This window comes from Cyanistes caeruleus, chromosome 6 (assembly GCF_971803275.1).
Source record: "Cyanistes caeruleus chromosome 6, bCyaCae1.hap1.1, whole genome shotgun sequence".
Lineage (NCBI taxonomy): Eukaryota > Metazoa > Chordata > Aves > Passeriformes > Paridae > Cyanistes > Cyanistes caeruleus.
The window spans coordinates 46,230,472-46,253,263 of record NC_141706.1 but is presented as its reverse complement, the minus strand read 5'-3'; the positions used below and the strand labels follow the sequence as shown (position 1 = coordinate 46,253,263).

Sequence of the window (22,792 nt, the reverse complement as noted above, 5' to 3'; positions counted from 1 at the left end):
CTGAATTTTATCAAAAGGCTACTTATGCAGAGACCACAGATAGATACTATCATGATACAGACTTTCAGCCATCCTAACAGCAGCATGGCACAGTGACACCAAAGCAACACCAGGTGTTGCTTTGTTTTACAGCCTTTTTTTTTTTGCTTTTTTTAATCATTGCAAGCTCTCATTGATGGCTACAAAGTATTGTATTTGTATTGTCAAAAGTAAGTGCTATTTTTCTCTCACTCCACCCAACTTCCTTAGAGGTAATGGAAGATACTTTACAAAAGTGCTTATTGTTTCAACCAAGGTAGCATAAATTCCTAGCAATAATTTTCTCAGGCTAAAAGTGACAGAAGTTTTCCATGTCTGTAGTGCTCCTTCTAATAATCCTCAAGAGGCACCCTACTTGGAGGAAACTACTTTTCAGAAAAGAACAAATATGTTGTGTTTTGTTGATAGCTAAAATGCCTAAGAAAAAACTTCAGAGAAGAATGGCAGGTTTCATTTTGATTTAGGTGTCAGTGATTTTTAATATGGGAAGATTAAAGATTAAAAATTAAAAATTCTATAGCCAGAACTGGAACAAAGACAAAAAAAAAAAAATAGTGACATTTCCTTCCCAAAAATTTCTATGCATCTGTCCCCCTTTATTGCCTGGGTGATGACATACCAGAATTGTATTATAAAGAACTGCAAGAAAAGACTAGAGAGGCTCCTATTTATTTATACAGCCTTACCTGGAAAAGCTAGTACTGCAGAACGAGAATCTCCCCATTTTTTTTGGACTTTGTCCTCCAGAGATAAATACCACAGAAGTGTATTGCCTTGCTAAAAGAGACCATTCCAGTTTACCACAATTTTGGCCTCCTGATTTTAAACTACACGGAATACAGTCCCACTTCCACTCCTACTATTGGGATCCATCTGCCTCTTCATCTGAAACAGAGCTCAGCCGAAGCATTCCCAGTAAACCAATATTTCAACAAGCAAAATCAGAGGAGTTCACATTACCACCAAGCAGTTCAATATTAGTAGAATAAATTGAGTTACAGCATCTTATTTCTGGCAGTGAAGAGTTAAGTGAGAAAAGGGGAAATTCCCAGCAAAGTGCCTTCAGCAGATACAGCAGACTGTTGTCTGCTCCTGCTTTAACAGAGGCTTTATATGAAGCCTTGGTTTAGCCAGCACATTTCTCTGTCTCCCTCAATCCTTACTGGAAAGATGATCCAGTCCCTCTAAACTCAGCAAAGAAATCTGGTGCACAATATATGTAAATTGCTGCTTATTTTATGTGGTCATTACAGAACAAAATACAAAAATTACTATAATTATTTTGGAAGCAGACATAAAACAGGAGAGGTGAGGAAAAAACAAGTAAAAAGTCAAAGAAAGCTGAAGTGAAATAAATTTCTTACTCTAATAGGCCCAGTTAAGTGAAAGGTACTTCACTGGCATGAGACACAAGGCACTATAACTCAAAGAGCACAATATTAGAAAGCAACACTATTGCTAATGCCCATACTCTTGGTTTAATTTATTTTATTTTCTTCTCTCCATTCTGGCAGTGTAAAGAAGAATACAATGCATGAAATGGGGCCACAAGTGCTGCACAGGGCTGAGGTACTCTATCTAGCAGCTGCTAAAACAGAACATCAAAGTCTCAGATCCCTTTGAAAACCCATCAGGCAAGGACCACCCCTCCCCTTCAGCTTCTTTAGGAGCTGGTACACGTAACCACTTCAGCGTGTTTGGCAATTCTACAACCATTTCCAAAACAGGTGGTGCAGTGGAAAATCATGGAAGAGCCACAAATCGTTCAGTTGTCTCCTTTTCCCCAGCAGGCAGCAACACACGTGCTGACCAGGAAGGCCAGCTGACAAAAAACAATTGAGCATTGAGAACAGGAAATTTGTAATTAAACCTCTGAAACTACAGAAAAGGCTCAGGCTTATCTTGGTAAACTGGGTCAATAAAATCTTTCTCCAGGAAACTGATACATCTGATGACAGACAAAGTCTTTCATTAGAGGAAGATGAGTAAAAGGATGTCAAGATAATTATACTGTATAGTACCAAGAGATGAGACAGCACATTTTAAAACGCAGTTCCCAGACTTGTCCAGCATTCATTTAAAGATCCCTCTCTGTCAGATCCTGTCTGCGGAAGATGTTCAAGTTGCACAAAACTCACTTGATCACCCACTGCCTAAAGTATTTTTTATGATATTTCTGTCTCTACCTACAACTGTAGGATAGGAGGTAGATACTGTAAACACTAGTTTTGTTTGCAATACCTAGAAAAAAAGCTTTTAGATTATCTCCATTTGACCAGGCACCTGTATTTGTGATGTTTTCTCTTTCAGCATGGGCAGAAAAGTCTATGATGCAGTTGTACCAGCTCTGCTGGACATTCCAACTGCATGCTATGTCCATCTTTTCCCCTTGGGGTTTGAGAATAGGCATCTAGGAATGGTGCTGTTTCCTTAGAGATGCACATTTGCTGGATTCATTAATGACAGATTTTGGGTAAGACATTCAATTGATAGGTCTTTTTGCACTGTATATGAGGGTTGAATATTTCTACTGACTCTGAAAACTAAAAGCCAAGAGTAGGTATCTTCAGAGGAAGTGCAATAGCTTTTATTTGCAGAATTTGCGGTTTAACATGAAAAAAGTTATGCAATCCTATATTCCATTCCAACCCAATCCCTTCTTCTAGAGCCAAAATGAAATTGTTTCCTACAAGTACAGAGAAAATTGTGTAATTAGTCAGAAGCTCTCAAACTTAGGAACACAGATGGGAACCACAGAATCTCTACCCCAGGAATTCCACCAAGTGATTGCATGTAATTCTGAGCATGAACACATGAAAGATGCAGATGCAAATCCCTTAAAAGGGCAGATTAAAATACCCACACTACTCATGGAACAAGGTCCTTTCAAGACCTTCTTCCTATCACAGATAAGAAGCATCAAGCAAGGAAAATAAGAGTGTCCATTAAGAAATCTCCATTATATGCTGCTTCTTTATACTTCATGTCTTTCATGATGTTTCAGCAGATTCCTACATAGAGCAGACTCAAAGGCCACAACTGGTACTTCTCAGAGAAAATTCATCTGCAGTACAGGCAGATAGGAGTCCAAATATGGCCTCCAGAATGCTTAAGGTGAACACAGAAACATTTGCGAAGAGGTTAACCGTCATGTTGTATACTCTGTTCAATGCTCTAGAGAGCACTTGGAGTATAAGACAGTAAGCAAGCCCCCACACACAGGTAACAATGTTAAATGACAGGAGTAGTCAGTACCTGATTTTGCGACCAAACAATATTCACATACAACACCATGAACACCAGAGTGAGATTTTGACAAACAATACACAAACAACTATGCCTTGTGTAGCAACAAGCATAACAATTCACAGTGCTACATGATACCAGAAGTTTAGGTAATCTCAGAATGAAACACGCAAACAGCAAAATACCCAGCACCACAGCTCTTTTCCCGTTCACAGAAATGCTTCTCAGTAATGTCTACACTCATACTCAGGATCCGTAATGCTTTAGAGAACATACGATGTTAACTTCTTTTTTCTAGTAAGAAAATATCAAGAGAGAAAACCTCTGTACTGCATGAACCACAGTCTGTCCTCTACACCTCAAAACAACCTAGAAACTGATGTATAAATTTTGTTCTCTTTACAGTGGAGGATGCTTTCATATTTAACTCATTGACGTTATTATCAGCAGCAGGAAAGCAGGATTTCAGAAACAAATGAAAACATTACTTGGACCTTTGAAAAAAACAAAATCAGTTATGCAGACAATGTCCTGAACAGAAAAGCAAAATATTTAAATGAATGAAGATGGATTGGATCCAAGTTTCTTTAAATATACCAGAATAATCCAACTATTAAAACTGGGCTTTCAGAACTATTTTACCAGTATCTATTATTTTACTTAATACTTTAAAATGTATTATATGCGCTTACTTACAGAAATTAAAAGAATTAAAATATTTGTGAACTTTGATAAGAGAGAAGTTATTTCTCCCATTGACTTTTTAGCAAAACTAATTCCACATTAAAACACAGCTCCTCCTTGAGGTTTTGCAGCTTTGAAGAAAGATAAGCAAATTGTCAATAAGCAAAACCAAACTCTATGAAAGACAGCTGCTCCAAAAAATTTTAACTGGCAGCCTTTGTTGAAATTGTTCCTAAGGGATAACTCTAAACTTCCTTGAATTTCTGGTAAGGAATTTTGAAAACAGAAGGCCAGGGGGAACACTGACAGTAGAAACCTAAATCTCACTCTCCTGGAGAATATCCTGGAGATATTATATGCAGTTCCTTTTTGGAAAGGGATGTGTTCATCAAAGCACTGAATCTTAAGAACAGCAAAAAGTCTATGAAGAATCACTTTTGGGGCTGAGTCTTTGGGCTTGTGCTTAAATCTCTAACATATATGGTTCAATTTACTGATTTCTTCACAGAAGATGAGATAGCATTCTCTTTGTCATGTTAACTGCCTGAATCAGAAAGCCTTTAATTGTTGTTATTATGATCCACCCAAAGATATTTACAGAGAAGCCAGAATCTTTAGTATTATGAGACTGTCAAAGAATCACACCCAAGTGTCTAGTAGAGCTGAAATCAGAAATTTATCGAACAGAACATTCTTTCTAACAAGTTATTTCAAGCTTTTTCTAACACCACAGCTTGAGACATTTTAGGAAACTGCAATGCAAAGTATAAGTCACTCTGCTAAGAAGTACATTTTCCTTAATAAGTAACGAAAAATTCTCATTTGAAATTCAGAATTTGAATATGAAAACTTTTTCTGAACTAAGTACCAGTATACCAAGAAACAAAATTCCTAAACTTACTCAATTTCAAATCTCTGCATCCCTTTTCAAAATGCTAAATGAAGGTAAGTTGACACCTCTTTACCCACCAGCGTCTTTATCCCAACATCAAAAAATAAACAGATGATCCACACTTGAGATTTCTTCCTCCTTTTAAAATAGTGTCATGGTTTTAAAGCACTAGCTAAAAAAAATCACTAGAAAACTTACTTATTTCTCGCTGTGAGATATGGATTAGGAGAAAGGCAACAAGCTTAAAACTTAAAAGGAATATAGTTTATTAACAAAACTACAAGAATAAGAAACCAGAATAAAACCTCCAGAAACCCCTCTTTCCCACCACTCAACCATTCCCTTGTCTAACTGACAACATTTGCTAAATACAAAACTTTTCTCAGCTGAATTTTGAGAAAACTCAAATTTTCAGCACAGAAAACACTCATGGCCCAACTTAGCTACATTCTTCACAGAGAAGATTCTATTTTTTTTTTCCAGCAGCAAGCAAATAAAGAAATTTTTATGTATACAAAAGGTTTGGACCAAGAAAGTCACAGCCCTTTTGCTTTAAAGGATGAGTTTTGCCCAGGCACCTGCCAATAGCATGTGCAGCACTGCCAGATCTTAGACTAACTTTTCAGTCAAGTCCCATGTGCCAGAGAGCAGAAAGATAGAATGGAGAGTGAAAGACGTGCTGAGCCAGATGCAATCTGAAATTCAAGCGAAGAAGCCAAGCAACACAGAATCACAGAATATCCTGTGCTGGAAGGGACCCTCAAGGATCACTGACATCCAACTCCTGGCTGTGCACAGAACACCCCAAGAGTAACACCGTGTGCCCAAGAGTATTTTTCAACCACTCTGGCAGGCTCCCCACTTCCCTGGGGAGCTGCTCACATGCCCAACCATCCAGCAGAACTCTCTTAGTTTTAAATTCCTTTTACTAAAGGTTATTGTCTCAACGCCAGTTTTAAATAGATTTGAATCAGCCAGGCTGGCCTAGCATCTCCCCACCTGGTTTGCTGTGAACAGTTCCTGGGTAAAAAATATTCATAAAAATGCCATGTATGCAATAGGAGAGTGTCTGGAAACTGGTATCTTTTAGCACTATCTAGCTTTTTTTGCCCACATTCCTCTGCTTTTTTTTTTAAAAAAAACTATACCTTTCAACTACTGTTACAGAATGAAATCCTAGAAATAACTGCTTGTAATAAAGGATTCTTGACATTTCCATCCTGATACTGGGCAGTCCAGCCTTAACAGCACATTTAAATATTCCTGTAACTGGCACTGGTTCTGGACAATCCAGCAAGTTTTTTTGAATGATCTTTCTTTGCTCTGTACCAATCAAAGTTCTTGCACCCAGAGCATTTTGGTCAAACTACTCAATGGCTGACAGTTTCCAGTGCTGGGTAGAGACTAAAAAAGTGCCAGTAACCAAAAATGTTACTCATTATTATAAGCCACACTAGTCCCTAAACAAAAAGTTGGTGCTCCACAGTGGAGTTCTGGGTGCTTTATCTTCTTCAGACTATACAACACACCTACCCCTAGGACCGACTGAACAGGATCACCAAGCAAAGCTGTCACCACATACATAGGGGAACTGAAATAATCCTGACTTCTTTACATTTTTCCTTTCCCCTTTTTCAAAGACATTCCTGTTAAACACTGGATCCCTTCATGGTTCACAAAAAGCTGCTGCTTGATACCTGCAGCCCAGAGAAACCCTAGAGAATAACAGACTGACAAAGAGCCAACAGCATGCAATTTGCAAACTCTGGTGTCAGCTACAAAACTTTACCAGTCAGAAAGCTAGGGGAAACTAGGTGAAAGCAGAATCTTCACAGGAAAGGCCAACTAACACTTTCAGGGACAGGAAAGGGGTTTCTTAGTGCTTTTGCAGGGATTTCCCATTTATATGACAGTAAAAAACACCAGAAAGAAGATTGTTTGTCCTGAGGAAGCCAAGCTCAAGCATGACCTTGGTCTAGATGGAAAATATGAACGTGCATTGCTGGTGGAAAGCTCACAGTACAATGGAAGATAGCTCCAAAACAAAGCCTAGTAGGAAGGAAAACCCTTTGGCCCCTTTTGCTACCTCCTGCTCTGGCATTTGTACTTGGTCACTGAAACCCTTAAACTCAACTGAGCTTGATTCCAGGCCCTTTGGCTGCTGACTTCGAAGGGTTGTCCAGAGACTGCCCCACAGGAGGGCTGCCTTCTGGAAGTCTTTCTACATGGAACTCAGATCACACCCTACTCCCAGCATTGGACAGGCTTACTGAGATAGCAGTATAATCCTAATTTAATTTCTCTTCCTCAGCTGTACAACACCAATGCCTTCAACACAGCTGTTCAAGACCTTTGCTCTCACGAGTAACCAAATTTCCTTTCCTCACATACACTTCCATTTTCTTGAAGTGAAAAGGTACAGGGCAGACTTAGAAATCCCCAAAATATTCACAATATGTTCAACTTCAGGACAGTCCTGGAGAGCATGAGGCAAATGAAGGAAAAGTCACTAACCTTATCTTGTCTTTCATAAGCCTGGCTTACAAAGGGGATTTCCATTTCTATAAAGCAGCATTCTGTATGTCTGATAGGGAGGATACAGAACATGCAGCCCCAAGATTTCAGAGTGCCTCTCTGTAACACACAGGAACAGCACAGTTCAAAGATGGGCCCATTCAATCCCTCTGTTCTTAGGCCAGATGGACCTGCCCTAAGATCAATGCCAGAAAGGACATTCTTCTGGGAAAACTTCCCAATGCCCTTCTCAGCTGCACAACTGTGAACTAATTCCAACAGCTATGGCATGGTAGCACAGCTTTCACTTGTATTTCACTACGTGCAAGACAGATCAATGGATAAAATTTGAGATCCTTGTGTGAGGAAGAGTCACAGATGGATAAAAATATTGTTAAAAGAATTAGAAAAGGGGAAAAACCAGACATTCGTGGGATTCCCTGACAGCTCTGTGCAGAAGGAAGGGCTGGGCTGGAAAAAACAGGGCCTCAGGTTCCTGCCAAGCTGTCTGAGGCCCGTCCTTTCCAAATAGCTCAAAGAAACAGCCAAGGCTCCCCTGTAACCCTTTCAGAACTCCTTAGGAGAGGAAGCCTGCTGTAGCCAGAGCCACTCCTACAGAGCACCAGAATATAGGGTCCCCTCATTCCTACAAGAATGTATGGAGCCGAGTAGATGTCCCCATGAGAACTACAGGAACATTAACCCTCTGAAAACCACCCTGGAAAATGATTTTTTAATGGTGAAAGGGTGGGTTAAATAAATGTGGAGGAAAGGAAGATGTGCTGGTCCACTTTGCAACATGAAATATCTAGAACCGATACAGTGTATTTCAAAGACCTCCAAGATCAGGGATAACTGGAGGAACATTAAGAGTCAAGCAGTGCAAGGCACTGGAAGATTTCAATTTGTTCCACATTGAATAAGGCGTTTAATAGAACAGAGAAGATCAAGCAACTTCCATCACAGCCAACAAAATCCACCAGTGCAGGAAAAGAAGAGGTACCTAGCAAGGAACAGGGAAAGAAAAAAAGTCCCTGAAAAAATGAAGTACTTATGCCTGTTGCTTACATCAACATTTACTGTAATAATTAAAGGAAAACAACTACACATTAATAAAAATCTCAGTGTTTAGCATGATCAGAAGCCAACAAGATATTGCTATATGTAAGTTGAGATAGAAATTAAAGATACACTAGTGTCATTTAAATGAAATTAATGTTTTATCCCTTCTTGATGAACTGTTTTCATTTCTTGTCATGTCTATAAAGATAGCCAGACAATTATTAGAGGGCCAGGAAGATTTCCATTTAGAATTTGAAAAGAATGGAACTGTTTAGTTTAGGAGAGACAAACAAGAAGGGAGATGATAAAAAGATAGAGAATAAATAGTGCAGAAAATAAATCAAGCATTTCTGTTTGCCTTTGTGTGATCTTGTTACAGGTACAGAGATTTTTGGCAAAATTCGGGAACAAAGGAAACTTTTGCATAATGTGCACCATAATGTGGAACTCAAAGCTACAACTCAATGGGACTACATTTTTTGCAGAAGGTAAAACACATGATTAATGACAATATCCACAGTAGACTACGCAGAAAAAAGTATTGCAAGAAATAAATGCCAGCTTTTAGTAGTCTGAGGGCAAAATCTATCCCTCCAGAAAGGAATTTCCTCTGCTGCCCCCTCAGAAAGGGAATTTCCCTGCTGCCCATCAGAATATTTTGTGCACTGATTATGGTGGAAATAGTAGCTCTGAAGAAGAGGATGGGAGAACTGAGGAGTTTAACAGCCCAGTCCAGGAGAGCAAATCCTGTGTTTACATTAAGGTAAGGTCAGAAAAGAGGAAACCCAAAATAATTATGCAATATTGGTCTGGGAGAAGATAGGTGACTCCTGTCACTCCTCTCCACCTGTCAACGTGGGCTGCTTGCTCTCCATAGTATGCTGTAAGGAAGAGAAGGAAAGATCCTCCTATCTCCTCTGGAAGTCATGCACTCAAAAAGAAGCCTGGTCCCCCTCAGATTTTGAGTTATTTGCAGAAAATGTAACTGTCCGAGGCTGGCAGACAAAGGTAATGCAGAAGCTGTGCCCCCTGTGCTCAGCCAGGGCCCACGCAGGGGAGGCAGCAGGCCGCAGCTCCAGCAATGCTTCCCTGAGGCAGCTGAGCAGAGAGGCCACACTTGCACAACTCCACTGGTGCCCTGCTCCGCCCTGCTGTGAGGCCCCAGCTTTCGCCTCCAGCTCACAGCCCCAGCACTGGCTCCTATGGTCTCTCCCTGCACACAGCACAAACCTCCTTTGCCTCTGGAAAGGGTCCTGTGATTAATCTCACTTATTACCTCGGAAAAGTAACAGTGCGGCGGCTGCCAGCCAAGTCCGACTCAACAGCGTCTGGGGAGCTGAGGCTGCAGGGCCAGGCCTCAGACTGTCTGGGCAAGTCACGAGCTTTCCGCCTTTCCTCTCCTGGAGGCTCCAGACAGACAGAGCCAAGGCCTAGCTGTGGGAAGCAGAGATCCTTGAGGACTGTGCCAATCCATGGTGCTGAGGCCCAGAGCGATTTCCAAGCAGGAGGGAGAGCAATTGGCCCTGACAACACAAGTTTCCTTAGTGTGACCAATAGATATATTAAATATACATACATATATATATATATATATATATGTATGTATGTATATATATATATACACAAATATATATATTAAATATATATATGTGTGTGTGTGTATATATATATACACACACAAGGCAAGCCATGTATTTCTCAAGTAAGACAGCCACCTCGCTTCCACACTTAACAAGTTGTCACTGGTGACCCTGGGAGACGTGTGGGGAAAAAAAAAAACCAACAAAAAATAAGAGGGTGTTGAGGCAGGAGTTACACGCACAAATATGCATGCAGCGGGAGAAGAACACGCACAAACTGAAAACAGGGTGACTTGCAAAAATGTACAGCTACCCAGGTAGTAGTTCTATTTTCCACCTGCCCTCCTCAAACCTCCTCTTAGAAGGAATTAATAAACCCCAAATTCTGGGCTCTCAGAAATGCTGCCTCTCAAGGACCACTTGTAGAATCAGCATGACAGAGCTGCTGAGGCAGTGCAGACAGATGTCACAGAAAAATCACTGAACCCACCCTCAACTACTTCTCCACCTTGAATAAAAAATTTAATTAATTCAGGCATTAAAGTACAAAGAAAAGAGAAGAGAAAAAGCACTGTGGAGAACAAGGAGCAGACATGTGGCTCTGCTAGCACAGGGCTAGACTCAGTGCTGTTGGGCTGCGGCTCTGGCACTTCTGTAGTGCTTAGCCAGGGAGGTGTTAAGGTCACTGCAGTTTGCCCAAGTTGAACTGAAGGCCTACTGTATAACCCTCAGTGCTTGCTGCTTTCTCCCTTCATTTCCCCCAGAGGCATCAGCATAGCTGAGCCCACAAGGTACCTTACACCTAGATGCAAAGATGTGCAAACAAATAGGCTCTGAACACTTGGCAAATGCAGCACCGGAAAGCAGTCAGGCAGCCTCCACTTTGCAAGAAACTTCAGGGAGCTTTAAAAAATGATTAGGAAGAGAATAAAGTTACCACCAACCCAGAACTACAAGGCAACACATACATAACATACAAAGAGGTTTATTCTTATAAAAACTTGGTGTTTGCTGCCAACATCCCAGGGAATTCTCTTGTGCTTACTTCTTGCTGCAAGTCCATACATAGTTAACTGTCTCCCACAGCCCCAACTGCAACACCCATGTTGCTTCTGCCATGCTAAGCCCACCCCAGTCCAGCTCAAGAGCCTTGCAAAAAGGCAAGACTGTCCCATCAAGTGCTCACCCTCTATTCTTGTAAGAATCACCCCGCACATCTTCTGTCTATTTCAGTCTCCCTCTTCTCATTGCTCTTCTGAGCCTGTCTAGTCAGGGTCCAAGCATGATTTTTTCTCACATTCCACAACTCCAAAATTTAAAATAAAAACTGAGGAAACAACAAAGCCACTTTCACCTTCCCTTCATGTCAAACACAGCCAACTGCCCCTTTGACACAAAGGATTGAGACCAGTGAACCATAGCTGGTGATTGCTGTCTGGGGTCTTTCTGGCAAAACTCAAAGATTCAATGAAACTACGGAAGCCAAATACCAGAAAAAAACTCAAAAGAGACCTGGGATTCTTCCTCAGAAGTCCAAAGGATATATACTTGGTGTGATCAGAGCATCTGAAACCTAAAACACATAGTACATGTACACCTTGCAGTAAAAGGAACTGGCATGAAGCAGCAGTAGGCACCAGATAGGGAATAAGGATAAAAAGTATCCACTACCCAGCCAAGGTTAAGGAAGGCCAGCAATTAAAAGCAAGGTCCTGATTTGGGATACTTTCAGAGGATGCAGCACAGCAATCTTACTTTGTGAGCTGGGGTGTGCAAGAGAGCAGAGTGTACAATCATTTTGCTGTAGAATTTTTGGGATATAAATTAATCTATATTTTCTATTAGAGCAAGCACAGGAAGCTTTTAAAGTAGTACCGGATTTCCTGCACCTACATTGTTCATTTGTACATGAGCAGTAAATATATGCAATGCAACCCAGAAGCATCTGAGATGATAAATGTCTAGACAGCATCTTCTGGTTTTCCACCCTATCTGATACTTCTAGGCAAGGAAAAATAAAAATGAAAATACCCAAACCAGAGATTGTTTGGGAACCTGGAAATAACAGCAGGTACGCGCACACAGCTTGCAAGGCCCTAAGAGCTGTTGCTATTACTATCACTGAGAGTGATACCAGAGTAAATTAAACTTAAAACCCCTTAGATCAGAAAACTGAAAAGGCATGTGTTTATATAAATTTAAACCAGATTAGTCAAGTCTCCCAACAAAACATTTCTTGATGAATCTGAGCACATTGGCAGAAATTATGAGCTAAGAAATATTTCAGACACGTCAAGCAAGGAAAAGAGGAGATCCCTTTTCTCTGACTGCAGTAGCCATTCATAGGCTCTCTAATATAAATTTGACTGCCATTCTACCCACTGACTAATGACAAGGAAGCTTGCCTGCCTGCCCTAACCAAATTAGCTAAGTCTGTCAGAAAATCCAAGGAAAAAAAATGCTGAGCAGTTTAGAAGTGCAAGGTCGGTCTTCAGGTTTGAGATAGATGTTACAAAAGAGCGAGAAGCTAATGAAACAGAGATCTGAGAAAACACTGACCATTTCACTGCTGAATTCTTGCCAATTTACTGTCCCTATGAATTCTACAAGATGAACATGAGCAAGGATAGCTATTGCTGAATCCAAGGTGCCCACTGAAAACACAGAAATCTGTACCAGCTAGAAAGAAATCTTCCTTGCTAGTTTTGGTCCAGGTCTTAGAGCTTTAGTGACCAATGGAGCCCATCCTTGGAGACAAAATCCACTGTCTTTTTCAAAGAGCAAGCGGCATAGCAGCTGCAAATTCCTGTGCCAGAAACCTCTACTAACCTCCATCTACTGTCCTTACAACTAGGGATTATGCAGCTAGTTGCTAACAGGTACTTCAAAGCCAGTTTATGTTTTGAATAAGCAAGTTTCATTCTGTTAAACACCTGATTTTTTACCTTTATTATGAAACCAAGAATGCTTTCAGAAGAATGCTTTTTCAAGAGCAGCTCTAGTATGGTCTTGGCTTCAGTTGACTAGTAGTTTCACTGAATAATGAGGAATCACTTTTATGGCTGTGGATCTTAGATTACATTACTAAAATTGTGATAAAAATTATATATGGTAGTCTTTAATAACTATACTACAAGACATGTTAACTGCATTTGATGCCTTTACAGCACAATGTGAAGGAGTGACAATCCTGCCCAATGGACTGAGTGAGAGGCTGAGACGGAACTGAGATAGGGCACTGAGACAGGACTAGGGTTAAAGGAGAGAACAGATCTGGCATAACTTCATTGATATACAAAGGCAGGTCTCCAGCAAATGTGGCAGAGGTTGACAGTCATGTCACAGTAGTCAGAAGTAAGGCCACATAAACTTGGAACATATCACCTCTTGTGCAGCCCTGCAGGCCTCTCTGTCTGAGGTGCAGCAACAATCTAGACCATCATTTGAGTGGAAATAGTACCAATGCTTATAGGAAGTGGCAAAAAGAAATCTCAAAATGCACAGCAGCACAGACTTATAAAATAACATTTTAACATATCTAGAACAGTCCCCTGTCTCTGTATTACAAACCCAAGACCTCCTTTGCCTTTTGGCAAGCAGACTACTAATTTGGCACCTTATCTCATGCAAAGAAAAGGAATCAACAAAATAAAGCATACCTTCTTTTGAGATACATTTAGGTAAGTCAGAACCGGGAGAGTGAGAATTAAAGGGGAAGATGATTTGTCAAAAAGAATAGCCTGAATCCTACAGATTTGCAAGCATCAAGCCAAAATTTTCTAACAATCTTCAGCAGCACTAAAATGGCTTAAATTTACCACACAGGCATACAAATAACAGTGAGGACTGCACTTCAGATACACATGTTGGAACTGGAGCTAAGTGCAAGCCAGATAAGAGATCCATTTACAAAACATTTCCATCCTTGCTGAATTCTGCAACTGATAGACTAGGATCTCAATGGAACAAAACAGGAAGCTTTTCTTCAGTCATCCAGCACTGAGCACAGGCTGACACCTATTAGATGACCCTCTATGAATTGCTTGCTCCAGTGTAACAAATCAAGTAGCAAAAAAGGCATTTATAATACAAGATAGCCACATCCATGTATCATGACCTTGATTTTCCTTTTGGAATTCTCTCATTAAACACAAGTTCACAGACCAAGTAATCCAGCACTGCCTCAAGAATTTTTTTTCATTCCCAGATTTACACAAAACTCTTAACTCCCGGTATTTTGGCCATTCAATAAAAGCAGACATGAATATAAAATAATTCAATAGGGAGTCTTAAGGAATCTTTCTGACTCTTGTTCTGAGGATAAAAACAGAACAACTGAAGTAATGAAAGACTAAATGACTCGTAAAAGGTTTGAAGTTGTGACTGGAAAATTCTGAAGTATTTTCAGATTACTGTACAAAATAAAACAAAAATTTTAACTAAAGACATTAAACTATGCACACAATGCTAGATGAGGCACCACCCTGGAAGTCATTCAGAGTGGAGTTCTGGGCATTAGTGGTGGGGTTTACAGCTCTGTGAGCCCATGCAAAGGTGCAAAGAGAGCTGAAAAGGGAATGGAAGCTCCAGGACAGCCTGCATGCTGCTGCTCTCCCAAGCCATGTAGGAGGGGAAGGCTATTTACACCTGTTGGATAGGTTCTTTATTTGGATTGGGTAATAGCTTGCCTGGATAGGGTCCAAGAACAGAATCACCACCACTTCTCTTAATAATTTTAAACCCCTGAGGCAAACATTGTGCTGGAACAGAAACAGGCCAGGAATTCATTTCTCACATTCCTCTTCTTTAGGCAGGATGAAAAGTAGTGACTGATGAAACAAGAACAATTTTACTTGAGCTTTCCAAATCCCATTACAATCTTTCTATTGAAGGACCCATTTGGGAAAGGATCATCACTCAGATCACATGCCTTCTGCACTGTGTTTCTAACTCTCTCACTTCCCTGCATTTTCCAGTAGCATTCAGGCACCAGTAATAAAAATCAGTATATTCATGCACACAGTGCTTTCCAGACCTAAACTCATGTCTTGGAGAAGGCTCTGCTTTATTATTCTGTTTTAAAAGACAAAAATGAACACTTAGGCAAAGGAATCAATATTATTTACTGGAGTGGCAAAGGAAGAAGTCAAATCTCCACCAGTCTTGGGCTTGTATTCCTGCCTGGGTACTGCAGCAAGTTTGCCTTGTTCCTAGCTTCCAAGATTCAGACTCCTGCAAGTAAATCTTGCTGCTCTCTGAATCACAGGAAGAATGGCTTTACTGCAGAATCAGTCCTCTGCCCTGATTCCCAAGAGTGTATAAGCTGCAAATATAAATTCCAATACCCAAAATTAATACAGTATATAAAGAAGACATCTGGAAAATAAACTGTGATAAACACTGCTCTATCTTAGAACAATCTAAATTAAAGCACAAAGATGAGGACTTAGTGGAGATTTCTGCAGCATCAGGTCTAAGTTCGCATTCTGCATATATGTCTCAATGCCAGCAAACCTAAACTTACAGATGCAGGGATGGGAAATGATCAAGGAAAAACAGACACTTCCCTCTCATCCACCATGTTCATCTGCCCTTACTTCACCATGAACCTCACAGCTCTGGGAACATAGCTATTTTCATAGGGCTAGTTTCCAGACCTGAGAGGAACCATTACTAAGCCCTTAGAATCATAGAATTGTTTATGCTGGAAAAGATCCTCCTTTTAAGATCCTCAAGTCCAGCTGTTAACCTTAGCACTACCAAGTCATTAAAACATGTCCCTAAGTACCACATCTACACGTTTTAAAAACCCTCAGTGACTCGACCACCTCCCTCAGTAGCCTGTTTCAATACTTGAGAACCCTTCTGGTGAATAAATTTTTCCTAATATCTAATCTAAACTTCCCCTGACTGAACTTGAGGTCATTTCCTCTTGTCCTATCATTTGTTCTTTGGGAGAAGAGATCAACACACACCTTGCCACAACCTCCCTTCAGGGAGTTGTACAGAGCAATATTAAGCCTCCCACTCCCCAAGACTCCTTTTCTCCAGGATAAACAACCACAGCTCCCTTAGCTGCTTCACATAAGACTTGTGCTCCAGACCCTTCACCATCTGTGTTGCCCTTCTCTGGACACGTTCCTGCATCTGAGCAAGAAGCCAAACACAAATTACAAATGAGCTGAGTGTATTTCATTCTTCTTCAAGACGCTAGAGCTGTAATTTTAACTTACCTGACTGCTGAAGAGACAGATCTTTTGTCATCTCTATGAGTGACTGACTGAACAGGCCACAGTGACCCTCTTTTGTTGAGTGGTGACCAATAGCTCTGTGGGGCAGTTGCATTCCCTTTGCTTATAGCTCCACTTGCCAAGTCCAGGTTTGTTAACTAGAGGAAAAAAAAAGAAAAAAGAAAAAAAGAGAAACAAAACAAAAACAAATCCAAACAAACTATCAGAAACAATTAAAAGCCAAGAAAAGAGAAAAAGGTATCACTAAGTAAATAGGATAGAGTATGTACTAAGAGAAGTGAAACTGCTAGAAAATGGAAGTACTCAAATGCAAAAACACTGTGCTAGTTGCATAAGGCAGTGAGAGATGACACCAACATCCACCATGCCTGAGATGAATTCAGGGGCCAGCACGAAAATTACAGCCCTTCCATTCAGAGAAAGACACAGGAGGAAAAGGACAAATATGGGGAAAAAATCCCAAAGTGAAAAAGTTCCTGACATGTGAAAAATGAACTCCACATGCAATGAGCAAAAGCTAGAAGCTTATATTACACTGAGCAGAGACCAGAGTACCTCTCCAGTCATCGTGAGCTGTGTCAGGAAGCCAACCATATGCACCTGTCCTGTCTCTACCTGCTCTATACATATAGGCACAACCCAAAAGCTTAAGTAGCTTGGATACAAAATTCAAACCAAAACTCAACCAAACATGAAAAAACTGCTCACACAACCACTTACAAAGTACTGTGTTCACACAAATGAATGCACAAAAAACATGTTAGGTGTACATTTGCAATATTAAGCTCTAAAACCTGTGAGTTTTTAAGCATATAACACGTATTTCATTATTTCTTTCTATGAGCATTCCTCCTGCATTGCTTATACTCTTGAAAGATCAAACTATGCAAGCAGACACTACGTGTTGATGTACTGAAGAAATACATAATGCAATGGATCTACTACAGCAGTATAACAGTTTACATTTTGGAAAAAAAAAAAAGTAACAAAACAACAGAAAAGTTGAAAAGCAAACTTTACAAAGGCCTCCCAGACAGACGCCGACATACAACTACCTTAAATTACATGATCACTTTTTTAGGAGCAGCAAAAACATCAGGGTCTGCATGATGCTTAGGATCATATGGTGAAACTGACTTACTTACTTGGCCCTCCTCACTTCTGTAGCAACTGGAAGGCACACAGACAATGAAACACAGGACACAGACAGAAAGAAGAGTCTAACAACTAGCACTGCATCTGCTCCAGATCTCAAAGGTGATACTTATTAAGGCACCCAAAGTTTGACTTAAGCATAGCTTAACAATGCTCCTTTAACAGAATTTGTGTGCAATTACTCAAACAAGCACATACCATCTTCATTGGAATACACTAAACTCATACTTAAAATGGGCTTGTTGAGGACTTCAGACAGTCCTCTCACTGAACTCTGGACTATAAGCATTGCCATTGACAACACAGTAGGCTGTCCCTCCTGTGTTTTAGTAGTACAAGGCACCTAAGCATTTTGTAAATTCAGAACTCCTATTTGAATTTCTGGACAGGATTAAATTCTAGCGGCTATACCTTAGGCTTCTGCCCACTTCTCCAAAAGCAGCCACTTTTCTCATCCCTTCTCAGCTCTATCCTTCCCCATTCTTGCTCCTCATTTGTGTGTCATTATTCTCAGTCAGTCTCAGCTTCTGTATTTCAGGTGTCATTCTCCTTGTCTTCTTCAGTACAGTTTCATTCTTACAGACTTCCAGCCCCAGCTTCCCCACCACTTCTGGACCCTGATCCACACTATTTCAGGTTTGGAACTTTCCACAGGAGTAGTTACTTGATCCCTCTTTCCACACTTCCATTCTTGGTTTCTCACATGTCCTGTATCCTAGTAGTTCTGGTTTCATTCCCCTCCCTAGTCCACTCCTTTTGCCAGCCTCTTTTCTTCATCCAGCCCTTGAATGTGGGCTGCTCACTGGACCACACTTACCACACTACCACTCCATCCATGTCTGTTCTTCCATCTGAATGGTTCTTAGTGTCCTCTCCTAAATTATGTTCAGATATAAATATCACAGCCTCCCTATCCTAGCTGTTCTCCACACCCTGGCAGAACTCCTACTAACTCTGCAGTCAAGTCAGAGAGGTCCCCAACCAAACTTGCACCAAATTACTGAAAACACAGAAGAACAGAAGCTCAAGCCAAAGTACACTAGAGGTGCAAAAACAGAGAAATTCACTTTAGCATCCTCAGTGTGGAGAGAACCTTCAGGAAGCTGAGAAGGTCTAGCTGAGCATACTACACCTGAAGCTTTTCAAACAGTTACTCTGCAATCAAGCTTCAACAAAATTCTGAATTCCAAATTGCTACTTCAAAGCATGGGAGATGAACAGATTTAAAGGAAAAGTTCTGTAGCTATTAAAATGCACAATTTTTTATTTCTTTTTTAATCCAGCCTTGATTTTGGCTGGAATACTTCACCTTGCCTGAAGTATTCTGAAAACTGAATAAGCATAGAAAACATTAATTCAAATGAATAAAGTTTCAGAACACTATAATCAATTTAAGACAAGATCTTACAGTGGGACATTATCAAGCAAGCTTAGTAACGGCTAGTGTTATTCACCTTTTATAGAAAACAATGTTAGGTGTCATTTTGGTGCTTCTACCTCACCCTGAATGTTGCTGTGTTCTGTAGAATTCAATTAAAATTTAAAGCATGTCCATTGCAGTAACAGAAAGCTTCAAATTAGATTTAGTTCTGATTGTGCCAGGCACTATACAAATACCTAACAATGGCAGTTGCTGGTCACAAAGAATTTATTGTCTGAAAAGAAGGAAGAATGGTAAATGATGCAAACACAGAAGGCAACATGGTAAATAAAATAGGTTATATACAATTCTTAGCTTGTCAGCAACAGTGATCACAACTTTAGCTAACACATCCAATGTGTGAAATGAAGATGACTTCATCCAATTTTCTCTCCTGGTCATCTTGATGCCAAGAACCATTTAGTTTGATGAATTACCACCTCAATCCTACTCTATTGCTGGGACATGCTTTCCTTTTCAATTACCATTGTATCAATGTATCATTGTTTATTTGAAAGTTGTCTTTTTAAGCAGGTGAGCAAATAGCTTAGCATGGGTAATAGCAACATTTCACACATTCCAGATAGACAGGTGTTTAAACTACAGCAGGATTAAACACAGGCAAAGGATTCAGAAAGGGAGAGAACACCAGCAAGAATATAAGCTTTAGCTGCACCCAGCCCACCCAGACAGGTGTTACTGCTTGCTCCTGTGCCATGCTTTGAGACATTTCAGCTGCTATAATTAGCTGGCCAGGATGTTGTTTGGGAGGATTACTGAGGCACCCCCAACACATCTGTACTTAGCAGTGGCTTCATTTTCTAGTCTTCCTGTGCACCTGATGGGACTGCATTCTTCCATTTACAGAGGCAAATAGTAGCAAATCAGTTGTTACTTTAGAGTAAAAGGTAATGTAGAGCACCTGGACCAAAATATCCATATAGAAGAGCTTGTAGCTTCCGAAATAGTACTAATGGAGAAAAACCAAACAAATAAAAAAATCTCTCCAAAACCAAGAAAGGCTAGTGGGGCTCAACAGAGAATGTAGGTATTGGTGTGCATCGCAAAGAATTAAGTTAATTTTCAAACTGAGTTGCAACAAGATGGGTTCAAACTCTCCTGCTTGGTAAGATTCCTGTTTTTCATTAGCAGTGATGGACTTGAGAGTATTTTTCCTCACACTGACTGTAGGACAGGATACCTGTGTGGGCTGCACTGCACACTTCAAACATCCAGATTTTCAAACATCTCTTGTCACATCTACACATTCTTGGTGGACCTTGTAAAAGGCAAGACAATACACAGCTAATATCTCTTACGATAGAAGGATTCATAAAGGTTTGCTACAGTTTTTAAACTGATTGAGATAGCAAAGATGTCAGAAGCTGAAAGGAACATGCTAACTGAAGAACACCATGATACAGTAGATCCCCAAAAGCTCTCACAGAAGGAAAAGAACTCACTTGATGTACTGCCATTTACGATACAACATGAAAAAATGGGGGAAGAGGAGAAGAACATGTGGGCTGTCACAGCCATATCAACACAGACCTGTGTTAGGAACAGTACGTATATGTACTGTTATATTTACTTCAATATAATGCTAATTAGCCAAAAGACAAATTATTGCATAATGCTGAAATACTTTCCTACATTTATTTTTATATTTAAATCTTGCAAGTTAAGTTCATGACTGCAATACACTTGCCTTGCCAACAGAGACACATAAGCCTAAAATAACTGATTTCTATCATCATGCCTTATTCAGAGAAATTCATTTCTGAAAAATCTTTGATACAGAAAACAAGGCCACAAAACAGAATGATACCCCAAGTGCTGAATATAGGAGTTGAGGGGTTTTTGTTAATCTGCTTTAAAAATTCAGTATGAAATATGAGTTTTCCAAGTACAGACAGGACTAAAAACTTCAGGATTGAATTTACTTCCAATTAACAGCAGCCTATAGACAAAGATCCACTGAACAGTAATTCAAAGAAATCACAAGCAAGAGTCAGAAAAAGAGCTTAATATCTTTCACTTTTCTGATTCACACTGTACTAGTCCTTCAGGAGTTTCCCATTATCATATTCAATAATCTTTTTTTCTATAATAAAGTTAGTATTTTCTTTTTGATCTTCTCTAATGGTTGAATTAAGCTAAAGCCATCAATTAAAACAATCAGAAAAGAAAATAATAATGAATGTTGCAGATCAGCCTCCATGGATTCAGGAAAAGCCTCCTGAAACCCTGAATGCTTCTCTTGCTAGTTTGTAGGAGTCAATCAGGGTGAAACAGGGACACATCACCACTAGAAGCTGTTACTCTGCCCCTCTTGGCAGGCAGCGAAAAAGTGACTTAAATTTTCATTACCAACATCCTGAACAGCAGATCCAAAGTTTCACTGGTCAACATGTTACAACAAGCAATACACTATAAATCGCCTACTTGATCCTCCTCCAGTTAGCAGTACTAGCACTTTTCTGTGGCAGAAGCCAGTCATATCTTGTTGCCTAAAAAGTGGTGGAGATTGGAGATCTACAAAGTCTAAAGATCATTTCTCGTACTTGGAGCCACACTGCATCCTCCGCAGTTCACACATCTCACATTTCCATTTGGATCTTTCTGACTGGTGAGGAGGAAAAGGAGTCCAGAGCTCAAGCTATATTTCACATGTTATGCCTAGAAGATATGCCGAAAGATGCAGTAACCATAGGCCTACTTTGTCTCTACCAAAAAAACCTTCAAAATGACAAAATTTTCAGTCAGAAACAGGAGGAGACAAGGCTTTCAGCACAGTGTACCCTATCAACAGGTTACAAAGGCATACATGAATAAACTGTTTACTGAGAAACCTTTTTGCATAAAGAAGGATTGGACAAGAATCATGACGAGATACATATAAGATCCTCTGCCTTAAGATCAAATGAGAATCCTTAAATTTTGATGAGTCAGGACAAGATGACACTGTATCATGAGCTCAAAGAGGGAACCATTCCACTTGAAAACTGCAAATGTGCAAAATGTTTCATTATTTTTAGTGCGTGTTCTCCTCTGCCTTTCAATCTATTTTTACCCATATGCTCTGTAAGCATATGTATCCCTAAGTTTATTCAGTTTGACTCCTTCAAGACCCTTCAGTCAATCTCTAATTCTCCATTTTATTATTTATTATTCAGCCAGCAATGCCAACCTTATCCAATATTTTGCAAATGAAATGTGCTGCTTCTTTTGTTACCTGGCTTTCATAGTCACATGTATTTGCACTTGCCAAGCCTTCCTCAAACACAGATACCCCTAAGGCTTTCAGAATACATGAAATCTTTAACAGAAGGGAAGAGTTAAGAACTTGCCATGTGGAGCAAAAAAAAAAGAAATTTTGCTCTATTACTTCAGTTATTTTTCTTCCTTCAGCCTTCAAAAATGACTGACTAGATGCTACTGATTACTAGATGTAATACAAATACTCACTGTTAACCTGTCCTTTCCCTAGTGTGTTGCATTTTCCTTGCTTTACCAAAGAGCTCCCATGTACATCTGTGATCCAGCACAGGCTGACATGACTCGGTCTAACACAGCTCACAGTACTATCACTATTGCTAGTACTACTGGAAATAGTCCAGCTGCCTCGACTTCCTTAATGAATCAAGATACTGGAATCCAATAGGCTATCCCAGTATTGGGGGGGAAAAAGGAAAAAAAAACAAAAAACACAAGATCTTAACCTGCCTCTTAAGAGGTAAAGGAAACCCCAGATCACAAATAAGACACACAACCACAACCACTTTCTGAACAGTGTAACAAAATGTACCACTACAAATGCCATGAGGAAATCATGTAATAAAAACAGATTTTTCTAGAACCACCTTTCTGTTACCCAGGCCATCTTGCTGACCACACCCCATACTAAAGCACTTTCATTTTATGTACAGATTTGAATTTGCAGTAACAG

The 22,792-nt window shown here is 40.0% G+C and overlaps 1 protein-coding gene across 50 annotated transcripts in view; it reads right to left on the bottom strand.

Moving 5' to 3' along the window:
• Window positions 1–22,792, bottom strand: part of TTLL5 (tubulin tyrosine ligase like 5) — a 129,699-nt gene that overhangs the window by 37,826 nt on the left and 69,081 nt on the right. For 36 of the 50 annotated variants that reach the window (XR_015288116.1, XR_015288107.1, XR_015288105.1 and 33 more), the window contains one exon: window positions 16,251–16,405. The exons of 11 other annotated variants lie outside the window; for them this stretch is intronic. Coding sequence is in view for 27 of the 39 variants with exons in the window: in XM_086893361.1 (XP_086749487.1) it covers window positions 16,251–16,405 (155 nt within the window). In the remaining 12 variants the exon portion in view is untranslated. Of the gene's footprint in view, window positions 1–15,063; window positions 15,341–15,992; window positions 16,165–16,250; window positions 16,406–22,792 lie in introns of those variants that run through there. 3 more of the 50 variants (XM_086893381.1, XM_086893383.1, XR_015288123.1) reach the window with 2 other exon arrangements.